Source organism: Entelurus aequoreus, linkage group LG07 (assembly GCF_033978785.1).
Source record: "Entelurus aequoreus isolate RoL-2023_Sb linkage group LG07, RoL_Eaeq_v1.1, whole genome shotgun sequence".
Classification (NCBI taxonomy): Eukaryota; Metazoa; Chordata; class Actinopteri; order Syngnathiformes; family Syngnathidae; genus Entelurus; species Entelurus aequoreus.
Window position 1 is genome coordinate 66,294,605 of NC_084737.1, and position 12,010 is coordinate 66,306,614.

A 12,010-nucleotide genomic window follows, 5' to 3' on the forward strand; every position below is an offset into this window, starting at 1 on the left:
ACCAATGAATACAAATGACAGATAATTCAAATAAGTTTTTCTTTTATTTGATTAAAAACTAGTAGTGTGTAATGCCACTGCATACACTGCATCTTACTCTTAGTAAAATTATAATCTGAGTAATATTGTTATTTTTAGACCAGATATACATTTGACTTTTGATGGAATCATTTTCAAAGAACTAAATTAAGAATTTCCTCTCGGAAGCAATATTTCTGTCTTGAATAAAATAGTTTTGTTTATGGGGATAGGTTGATTGGCAACACTAAATTGGCCCTAGTGTGTGAATGTTGTCTGTCTATCTCTGTCGGCCCTGCGATGAGGTGGTGACTTGTCCAGGGTGTACCCAGCCTTCTGCCCGAATGCAGCTGAGATAGGCTCCAGCACCCCCCGTGACCCCGAAAGGGACAAGCGGTAGGAAATGATTGGGATGGATGAATGTTAACAAAAATGTAGCATTGCACATTGCATGCAAATAAATATTAATCTCCAACATTGAGATCAATAAAGTGCAAACTTAAAACATCTGTTAATAACAACATACTTCTGTAAATAAAAATGTAATATTATACATTGTATGCAAATAAATAATTAAGTATAACACTGAGAGGACTAGTTTCAGTAAGTTGATAAACACAGGCTTTTTTACTGCACACTTCTTGGTGACTGTTTTCTATGGAACAAACATCTCGTTCTCGTTAGCGTTAGCAATGTCTTGGTGGGTGTGTAAGTTTTTGCTAAGGAAATGAGGGGGAGGGTGCAAGCTACGGATGCTGTTAAATGCAAAAAGTATACCTGAGCAAGAGGAGAAGAAAAATAGATTTTTTAAAATCTGCAACAAAAAACTTAAATGTATCGATATTATCAATACTGAAGCTGTTGAGGGTGTATCGGGGTCTCTGTTGCTCTGCTGTGCCATGAACTGGCAATGTCCTCGCCCCTCTCACTGCTGCCGAGTAACACTCCCAGCACATTGCGTGAAAAGCGTCCACTCATCTCAACCACCACACGGATTGTGGGAGATGACATAACTAGGAGTAGCCTCTTTTTTAATGCCATTACTTTCTGCTATCCAAGCCTTATTGACCAGCCTTCTCTCTTCAGTAATGTGGCTTGTTGTATATCTTGGATTTAACGGGATGGGAAGATGCCAATCAGAACAAACTAAAAATTATTTCGAAGTCCTTTTCAATCTGCAGGAAGAGGTAAATGCTTTGGATCAGGGATCAACTAAATTGTTTCGGTCGGCACAATTTCATGGATACTAAGGACTGAAGGGGCCAGACTATTAGTCTTATTTTGTATATTTTGGAGAACCAGCGTCCTCTAAAATAGACATTTGATTTTAGTCTATTAATTTTGTCAGCGTTACATGAGTGATCTGCTGTTGGTAAGGAGCTTTACAAAAAAAGCTAGCCAAAGATCATCTCTATGACAGTACTCCAGTGTTTTTTAGAATCTACTCCAAAAATGTGAACTCTGGGACCACCAGTTGAATAGCACAAATGATGAAAAAGAGAGAACCTAAAATGGAACCTTGAGGACCACTAGTAGTACAACTAAAGAAGTTGAACAAATGACTACGGACTGCAAACTACAGACGTAAACAAGCTATAGCAACACTTTAGTTACAAAAATCCGGAAAAGGGTGGAGTGCCATCTCCGGGTTGGAGAGGAGATCTTCCCCCAAGTGTAGTACCTCGGAGTATTGTTCACGAGTGAGGGAAGAGTGGATCGTGAGATCAACAGGCGGATCGGTGCGGCGTCTTCAGTAATGCGGACGCTGTATCGATCCGTTGTGGTGAAGAAGGAGCTGAGCCAGAAGGCAAAGCTCTCAATTTACCGGTCGATCTACGTTCCCATCCTCACATATGGTCATGAGCTTTGGGTTATGACCGAAAGGACAAGATCACAGGGCGGGGCTCTCCCTTAGAGATAGGGTGAGAAGCTCGGTCATCCGGGAGGAGCTCAAAGTAAAGCCGCTGCTCCTCCACATCGAGAGGAGCCAGATGAGGTGGTTCGAGCATCTGGTCAGAATGCCACCCGAACGCCTCCCTAGGGAGGTGTTTCGGGCACGTCCGACTGGTAGGAAGCCACGGGGAAGACCCAGGACACGTTGGGAAGACTATCTCTCCCGGCTGGCCTGGGAAAGTCTCGGGATCCCCCGGGAGGAGCTGGACGAAGTCTGGGCTTCCCTTCTTAGGCTGCTGCCCCCGCGACCCAACCTCAAATAAGCGGAAGAAGATGGATGGATGGATGGATACTATTGTACTGTATTATTTTTTGAACAATATTTCTTATCTTAAAATTATTTTTTCTTCTTGAAAGGCATTAACATGTGGTGCTGTTTTGAGAGGGCCAAGCACAGATTAAATTGATTTGAATTCATTTTAATGAGCGAGGCTGCTTTTTGATACTGTATTATGAGTTACGAGCTTGGCTGTGGATTGCAATGTGCCAGTAAATTGAGGTTAAGGTACACGGTACATATATGCAAAAAAACAAACATTGTCTTTCTGAATTGTACTCAAGAGATAGGGAGTGGGATGTACACCATTGCATTGTAGTGCTATATCAACATATGCAATATTGCTAAATGCAGTAGTCGCTGCTGCTCAGATTAGTGCTTTTACATGTAAAATGACAGCACAAATAATAATAAATGCCCCTCAGAACATACAGTATATCAAGCACATGATCATGAAGAGCCCGGGGAAGCGAACATGACTGTAAGCCGCCCCTAGTTGGTACAAGACTATAGCACAGACGCTAGCAGAGCTCAGGGCTGGGCATTAAAAAGGAGCTTCAGCGCTTTAAGAAGCCCCATTTAATTGGCTTTAAAAGCTTGCCGCCTTCAAATCTCTGGCCCTCGGGCACCCGCTCAGGAGACGCAGTGTCTTTAGCGAGGTCAGCTGAAGAGACGACTTAAGTGTGTGCGCGCGCGCTTGATCATGAGCGTCTCTGGGCGTGGGTGGACGCATGCTATGTGCATGTTTGCTAGGTTGAGTTATTAGAGATTTTCTCTTTAGGACTAGTGGGTAGAACGCAAAGTATTTGCTTGTAAATATTTTTTTTAAAGGAATTTAATTGAGAAAGTTGTGTTTTCTTCTTCATTAGCGTTTTTAGGGTGGTAATGGTTGTGCATCTCCTCAGGAACTGAGAGGCGACATCTAACAGCGGATCATTAAAGAAGCTCCTCCCTGTCTCCCCTCCGAGCTCACTCGCTCGGCCTCTCATCATCACCAGGGCTCCTTCAGCCTGCCAAACAAAATCCTCAGAGTCCTCTTTAAATCTCTCTCACCGTACGCATCTGAGGGTCTTGTTGCAGAGGAGGAAGAACAAAGGTTTAGGCGCGTCCATGTGCATCCATTTCAAAACAATTCTGGTCCACATTAAAAAAAAACACAACAAAGCAACAGGTGGCACTCAGTCAGCCCTGTAGCCAATGGGAAAGCTGAAGAAGGTTGTTTGGGATAATAACAGATGAGGAAAGGTGGGCTGATCTCTTCAATAGCACAGCTGAATATGAAGATAACAAAGAAAAAGACAAACCAAAATTGTCAGTCTTACTGCAAAATTGCAGTTTGCATGTGGTCAGAGAGTCAAAACGCATATATTGTTTGCTGTTTGTCATACGCAAATGATAAAAACTTTAGAGAGCTGCAGAAATATACTCTCCCCCATCCATCAAAATACCTGCTGAGAAGTATCGAGGATGCAGACAACACCAAAGTGCGTGACTTAGAAACAAGACAGAAAGAAACATGACAAACGTCTTTTCCGTTCCTGCGACACACTCTGCATCTCTTCCCTCCCTGATTATGCCTGGATTGATTCGAGGTGTGTTTGTGGGGTAGGAGGCGAGGTGACGAGGCTGGAAGGAAGAGAGGGATGAGAGAGGAGGAGGAGAAGGCATTGGTACGAGGTGCCGTCGCTGTGCACAAGATGAGGAAGTGTGTGCGTGCGTGTGTTAATGGGAGGAACTCAAGTCAGAGTGAAGAAGGGGCGAGTGGTGTTTTTGATTTGGATAAAAACTAAGAAAAATTGTGTAGACCACTGGTGTCCAAAGTGAAGGCCAGGGGCCATTCAGTGGCCTAGTGGGTAGAGTGTCCGCCCTGAGATCGGTAGGTTGTGAGTTCAAACCCCGGCCGAGTCATACCAAAGACTATAAAAAAATGGGACCCATTACCTCCCTGCTTGGCACTCAGCATCAAGGGTTGGAATTGGGGGTTAAATCACCATAAATGATTCCCGGGCGTGGCACCGCTGCTGCCCACTGCTCCCCTCACCTCCCAGGGGCTGAACAAGGGGATGGGTCAAATGCAGAGGACAAATTTCACCATACCTAGTGTGTGTGTGACAATCATTGGTACTTTAACTTTAATTCGCGGCCGGCAGCTAATTTTTTCAAGGCCCGCGACACATTTAAAAAAATAATATTATAAAAAAAAAACATTACAAGTGGAATAAAGGAGCAAACATGTGTAATGCAAGGAGGAAATGTTGCAATATTGACACTAATAACACAAAGATACCATGCAGCCAGTATTTTTACTTTAAAACTGGCATTGCTAAAAAAAATGTATAAAAACTAATAATCAACGGATGGATCTGAAGTTGATCCAAGCTAATTTATTTAGCCCACCAACCCCAAGTCAAAATGTTTGGAAACCCCTGCTCTAGAGATTCAAGCGTTGAAAGTAAAAATAATATTTATTGATACAAGTTATTTTCACACTTTTATGAGTCAGGGTCTTTTGGAACCCTGAGACCTTTAGTCGGATGATTTTTTTTAAACTGTCATTATGAATTATTTACCTATTCTGGTTCCAATTACTTCACATCAAATATTTCCCTTTGAACATATTTTGGGGGAAAATGTCGCATATTTTGTGTTTTTTTTTCTTTCTGGGCATAACACTTAAACATAATTAAAACTTTATGTCAACAGATAGGTCAGAAGTCAAATCCATAGATGTTTTAGTGCTAAAACTAAAAAAGTAGGGGCGGGGGCTTGAGGGAAGCCCTAATGGTTACAATATATATTGTATTGGTTTTGAAAATGAAAAAAACAACAACAAATGGCCCCCGCATGCTTTCATTTTTCAGTGTGCGGCCTTCAGTGGAAAAGGTTTGGACACCCCTGGTGTAAACTGAAAAGTAGCTCAGAGTCAGAGGCTTTTATGTCGACATCTGGAAAAACAGGAGAAAGACTAGTGGAAGAAGTGTGATAAGACTGGAGGACAGCTTGTTGGAAGAGACATTGGCGAGACGCAGACACTCTTGTTGTCAAACACACACAGAGTGAGTGAGAGGAACAGATATGTCATGTGACAGAAAAAGCACGTCTTCTGATTTGCTTCACTATTAGTCTCTCCAAATATCACTTTTTGTTTACTCCCACCCTCTACCATCACACACACATTCATTTGCAGATACACGGGCGCGGCAACCGCTGCTGCCAACTGCTCCCCTGGGGTGATCAAGGGTGATGGGTCAAAACCAGAGAATAATTTCGCCACACCTAGTGTGTGTGTGTGACAATCATTGGTACTTTAACTTGCAGAGTGGTGATATCCATTTTGTTCTTCTTTTTTTTTAACAGACTGCTCTTTATGTGTTTGCATGTCTCCAGATGACCTTCTAGGCAAGAGGAGAAGCTTCTCTCCCAACAGCAGCAGCGACTCGCCTTCCGACAGTAAAAAGTCCCGTAGCGTATCACCCAAAGGTAAGAGCCAAGCATTGCATTTGCCTTTTGCCTCGTGCACATTATGAAAATTGTCTTTTACTTTGCGGTAGAGCTAAGAGGCAGGCTTATTGTGGGAGTATTGTTACAGTAGCTGCTCGGAGCTGGGTTTACAGTAATATCATTAAACACATTTGCTGAGGAAATCCAGTTTTGTAAGCAAAATAGGTAATTTATCATTTTTCTCTTAACAATTAAACATTAAATGCCTTCTGCCTGAAAAAAACTGAATGCAGCAAATCCTGAGGCTCAGAGCAAAACTCTTTCATGTTAGATAAAATGTACAAACCAACTGTAACAAACCGAAGTAACTACAGTGGACTGATTATTTTTGATGAATACGAGAAATTGAATGGACAAACATTCTCGCTTGGCAGCCCAGCGCACACCACTGCATTCACTTTCTACATTTTACAAGTTGTATTTAAAGTAGAGGTGTACTGATTCTTATAACAACAATTTGATTTGATTCAGAATTTGTGGTTGCCAATAAGATTCAGGGACGGTATTACTATTGTAGAACGATACAATCCGAAACAAATTAGTGAGTTGAAATCGATTCTTTTTAGCAAAAAAAAAACAAAACAAGCAGTGTTACTGTGATTTAAATACTGGACACTGCAGGTTAAGTTTTCTATATTGTTGTTATTTCTTGTAAGGGGACTAGGTATGAATGAATTATGGAAACAAACTAGCAAGTAAACAACAATTCATGGCCAATACATTCGCATCTTATTTGAATAAAGTGCAACAAACACTTTAGGGTTGAATTAACAAGATGAAAACTTTTCTGCTTACATTTTCAACATTCAAGTAATTTTAAATAAAAGTAAAGTAACCAACATTTTAACAGTAGATTTACCTGCTCAATAAAGTTCCCCGACCTGGCCATATCTGTTCTCCGCCCTGGTACAATGTATGTATTCATTCTGGTAGTACCGACATTGAAGCTATTTTATTTGGTACATGTTGTAATATTGTGACCAGTAGATGGCAGTTACACATAAAAGATACTTGTGGACGGCAAGTTGACGCTTGTTCAATAAATCAGTGGTCCCCAACCTTTTTGTAACTGCGGACGGGGGGGGGTTATGGTATTTTAATTTTTTTTGTCATAAAAAATACAATCATATGCTTACGGACTGCATCCCTTGCAGACTGTATTGATCTATATTGATATATAATGTAGGAATCAGAATATTAATAACAGAAAGAAACAACCCTTTTGTGAGAATGAGTGTAAATGGGGGAGGGAGGTTTTTTGGGTTGGTGCACTAATTGTAAGTGTATTTTGTGTTTTTTATGTTTATTTAATAAAAAAATAAAAATAAAAGATAAAAAAATATTTTTAATTTTTTTATTTCTTGTGTGGCCCGGTACCAATCGATCCACGGACCGGTACCGGGCCGCGGCCCTGTGGTTGGGGACCACTGCAATAAATGACCCGTAAGCACCAAAATTGTTATGTTTCATTCAGAATATAGAGCTTTACATACGGTGCCCAAATATCTGTCAAAATATTTTAGTACAACGTTTGGTAAGACGCACTGTGCTTCAACATACGGGTATTATTATAATGTATGTATAAGGATCCCAAAATTGCACCAATTAGGGGAGAAATATCTGGCGTTTTGTTTTGCAATATTATGCAAAACCAACTTGTATTACCTTTCAGTACTTTCGGAGGTGTATTTGGGATCTGCATAAGTCCCGAAACATGGCACGTGTCCGCCATTGTAGTCCGCGCTGTAGTCAATAAGCCCTTGTTTTTTCTATCCTCTTGTTGTGGAGCATTCATCCTCAGCTGTTGCCATTTCTAATACAAAGTAGCATTAAGTTCTGACTTAATCTGTCAGTAGACCTGCTTTGGAAGAGCTAAAAACTACAGGTACAACAAAAATGACGGGGAAAAGACGCAGTCGAAATAAGACTCCCCACAAAATTGCGAATCCTAAAGAGACAATCAGAAATCGGGTTGAGGCGGCTTTTGTATGAAAATAGACCTGAACAGACTTGCTCATCGGCATTGGGCTTTATAATCCAGTGAGCCCTATGGTCCAAAAAATACAGTGGTTGTTAAACCTGTTCTCTTAAACAACCGTTGGTGAAAAACGCCAACCGATGGTGAAAATGAATTTTGAGCTGGTGACATACTGCATCTTTAATAAGTATAGTATAAACAGTAAATACACGTCATTATTAAATTTGTATTAGCCCACAACACGACAAGCAGGACTGTCAGGACTACTTTGACACCATCATTTCGCCTCTCTTGCGCGGCAGTCCTGTCGCCATCCTCTATTATTCATATTTCTCTTATGTGGCGTGAAACTGGGCGCCCGCCGCCGCCAACAGCCTTTTCCCTTCAGGCTTCCTGACTGATGCATTATACAGCAGCAGGCACCCGGGGCACCTTACTGTACATCCAACATGTAAATCTATACATCAGACATAGACACATCAATAGCAGGGTAAATAATAAGGAAATTAGTGATTCAGTGTGTTTAGATAAAGTCTTATATGTTGACCTTTGACTAACAGTAACATTTCCTGGAACATATTCTTTGACTCATACCTAGCTAGCACTTATGTGTCTTTTAAGGCCCATCTCAGCCTCTAAAAGATGCATGTGTTTATATGTGTGTGTAGTGGTTGTTTGTCTGTGTGCTTGTTTGTGTATTCAAGCTTGACATTTTTCTAAGGCTAAGGGGAAGCTTTGTCGTCACAAAAAGTATAATTTTGGCACACTGGGAAAGTTGCTAATAAACTGCAACGCTACGTTATGTTCGGCCGTAAAATGACTTGTCCAGGGTGTACCCCGCCTTCCGCCCGAATGCAGCTGAGATAGGCTCCAGCACCCCCCGCCACCCCGAAAGGGACAAGCGGTAGAAAATGGATGAAAGGATGTTTCGTAGGGTGAAAAAAGCTGTAATTGTATTTACAGATTGCACTAAAAAACAATAGTAAAATAGTGAAGAAGCTAACAAAGACAGGGCTAACGGAGGCTAAAACACTGCTAACAAATACGGCAAACAGATGGCTAACTGGAGCAAATACACTGCTAATAGATGCTAACATATGGACAATGGAGTCATGAGCAGCCCACACACTGTTAACAAGCCTATTAGAGGCCAATTCTTGCTATTATTTTAGGGGAAGAAGCAACTTTATAAATGTTCTTTCTTCACTGTAATTACAAAATATTTGCAATACTATTAACACTTTTGTATTCATTTTAGCTGACCTGTTGGCTCTTAAGTTTGCAGATTTCACTTCATACAACCGTGACTTCTGTCCACACCAGTGGAGGCTGGTGACTTCCAGAATTGAGGAGGCCATTTTTTTCCGCTTGCTCACTTCACTGGCGATGGAATGTTCCCTGTTCTCTTATCTGTCTTTGTGCTGGCCAAAGGCATACTATTTGGAGTGTAAACCACAAGCAAACACCCATAAACATGTATGTCATTTAACTAAACAACAATATATATATGCCTATATATATGCTCAAAGTAAAATACTAGAGACATAATATATTGCATTTCAACAATGGCATATGAGCTAGCCACATTAGCAGCAGCAATGTTATCCCTAACAGGGAGATGTTAGCTCGTAGCATTCTGACAACACAGCATCAATAATATTATTAAAACACCCCTAAATGTTACACAAACACAGTGATGTCTATGAATAAACTAAATTAGTCTTATATAATAATCAACATACTCACATCGGTTGAACTCCATCCTCCTCTTCCACTGGATTCGGACCCAAGCCACCACCACAAGCACCTGTTCCATGTACATTTTCCTCTCTCACATCCATTTTGCCTGGCTAATCTAGGCTTGCTCGAACACACACAGCTAACTGGATGGAAAACAATGAGCTAAACTTCAACTGTAAAAATGTCCAAACTACAGAGATAAATGTCAATGAGCGATTAGCAGCAGCAGCTTTTGCTTTCGAAATCTGTCTCAGAGATGTTGTCAACTCAAGGAGAAATGCCTAGAGTGAAGGGTTTAACGTTAACGCATATCTATCTCCAGCCCAAGATCTCAAATTGCGCCAGAATCTCGCCGATTTCCGAGGTCGTTTTAAGCAAAAGTATTTGGCTATATGAGCTATAAACTTCACGGATGATAGCCAGGGGTGTTCTCTAAATTTCCTGAAAAGCACAAGTTGATAGGACACTCGTAGCCACTATGGCGAGTGTTTGTTTGACTGAAGTGGCTGGCGAATTCTCAAAATGGCTTCTGTGTTGATTAGGAAAGGAAAGGATTGATTCCAAATGAACCAGTAGCATGTGATTGGACGAACAAAATGTCAATCTTTCAGCCCTGGACACAATGCATGGTGAGGCCAGGCCTCCGTTGCCCACCCATTTTCAGTGATCTGGCCAATCACATATTGGCATGAAAAAGCATGCATTACATTGACTTCTATGAGAAGCTAATTTCCTAGGGGAGGCCTGGCCTCCCTTAATACAAACTGATAGGGAAATCTGGCCTGTTGCTTTACAATTGCAATATTGGGTTTTAGCCATGGGAACATTTAGATTTATGAACAAAACTAAAATAATATGAATATAAAAAATAAAAAATATGTTTTTTGTTAAAATAAATAAATAAAATAAATATATTTATTGTTTTTTTTAAATCTCTCTCTTCTCTCAAATTATTGGGGAGGCCAGGCCTCCTCCACCTCTATGGAGGAGCCTCCACTGGTCCACACCCAAACACGGCACCTGTACTGTGTGCGTGAGTGTATCTCCTCCCGGTGTGGCGACAGGGTATATCCATTAATGAGTAATGAATCTGGAGAAATGGACTGAGAGGAGAGCAGATGGAGGTAGTGGCGGTGAGATTGGATGCCGCTGTGTAAATGATGTCTGTTGTTCTTTCTGCACCAAAGTCGCCAGCCCCCCCGCTGTGTTTACAGAGTGAGAAAACTTTTGACAAGCACAGACTAGTTGCGCGCGCACACACACGCGCGCACATTAAAGCCTTGAGCACCTTGGGAGGATTAGCGGAAGCTTTGGCGGTGGAGACGGAGATGCTTGCTCGCTTGGATGTTCCCTTCCTCCCCCGCCCTCCACCGCTACCTCCGCTCCTCAGTGCCACTCCTGCTCGCCTGCCCAGGGCCAGGCTCAGGTTTCAGTAGGAAGGAGCAAGGTAAAAATAGCCCCCCTATACTTCTTCTTCATCTTCATCCTCTGTCTTCCTAACCACCTCCCCATAGCCCTTCCATTTTTTAATACCTTAGATCATGTTTCTATTGACAGAGAGGAGACAGGTCAGCAGATGTAGATTTGTCTTCACCACATCGTAAACAATTAAATACTTAATAAAGTATTAGTTACCGTATTTTTCGCTCCGGAGTATACGTCGGACTGGCCGAAAATGCACAATAAAGAAGGAAAAAAACATATATACGTCGCACTGGAGTATTAGTCGCATTTTTGGGGGAAATTTATTTGATAAAATCCAACACCAAGAATAGACGTTTGAAAGGCAATTTAAAATAAATAAAGAATAGTGAACAACAGGCTGAATAAGTGTATGTTATATGACGCATAAATAACCAACTGAGAACGTGCCTGGTATGTTAACGTAACATATTATGGCAAGAGTCATTCAAATAACTATAACATATAGAACATGCTATACGTTTACCAAACAATCTGTCACTCCCGATCGCTAAATCCCATGAAATTTTCCCCCCCAGTGTCGCCTCTGGTATGTCCTTTCTTTCTGCTGCTCGATTGCCGTTCTCTGCTGCATATTTCACTACGTCCAGCTTGTAATCTGCAGTATATGACTTCCTTTTCGGTGTCATTTTTGTTCAGTCCTTCTCAGTTTTTATAAGTTACCACCAATGTTGATGTGATCCATTTTAATAGCTACGGCAGTAGCATATAGCATATAGCAGTTAGCATCCCATGACCCACAATGCACTTCTGCCATGACCCTCCCCCGCCGAATTCTTATTGGTTGACGTCTGAGTGACGATTGCTGCCATTTGCTTCGTCTCTTACGCGAATGAGATGAATAATATTATTTGATATTTTACGGTAATGTGTTAATAATTTCACACATAAGTCGCTCCGGAGTATATGTCGCACCTACTATGAAAAAAAAACTGCGACTTATAATCCGAAAAACGCGGTAAATGTTTCATCTCCTGCTGTGCTGTCATTTGTGTCAACAAAGTTAATCTTTGATTTACAGCTGCACTGTTTGTGTTTGTTTGTGTGAGCTAACTCTTCTA

At 41.3% G+C, this 12,010-nt stretch overlaps 1 protein-coding gene and 1 long non-coding RNA gene across 8 annotated transcripts in view; one reads left to right on the forward strand and one right to left on the reverse strand.

Annotated features, from left to right (window-relative positions):
* The window catches only part of samd11 (sterile alpha motif domain containing 11), a 229,877-nt gene that overhangs the window by 186,616 nt on the left and 31,251 nt on the right, over nucleotides 1–12,010 (forward strand). For all 7 annotated transcript variants that reach the window (XM_062054285.1, XM_062054282.1, XM_062054283.1 and 4 more), the window contains one exon: nucleotides 5,636–5,728. In XM_062054285.1, the coding sequence (XP_061910269.1) occupies nucleotides 5,636–5,728 (93 nt within the window). The remainder of the gene's footprint in view (nucleotides 1–5,635; nucleotides 5,729–12,010) is intronic.
* Nucleotides 1–12,010, reverse strand: part of LOC133654183 (uncharacterized) — a 69,612-nt gene that overhangs the window by 25,123 nt on the left and 32,479 nt on the right. The window lies entirely within an intron of this gene.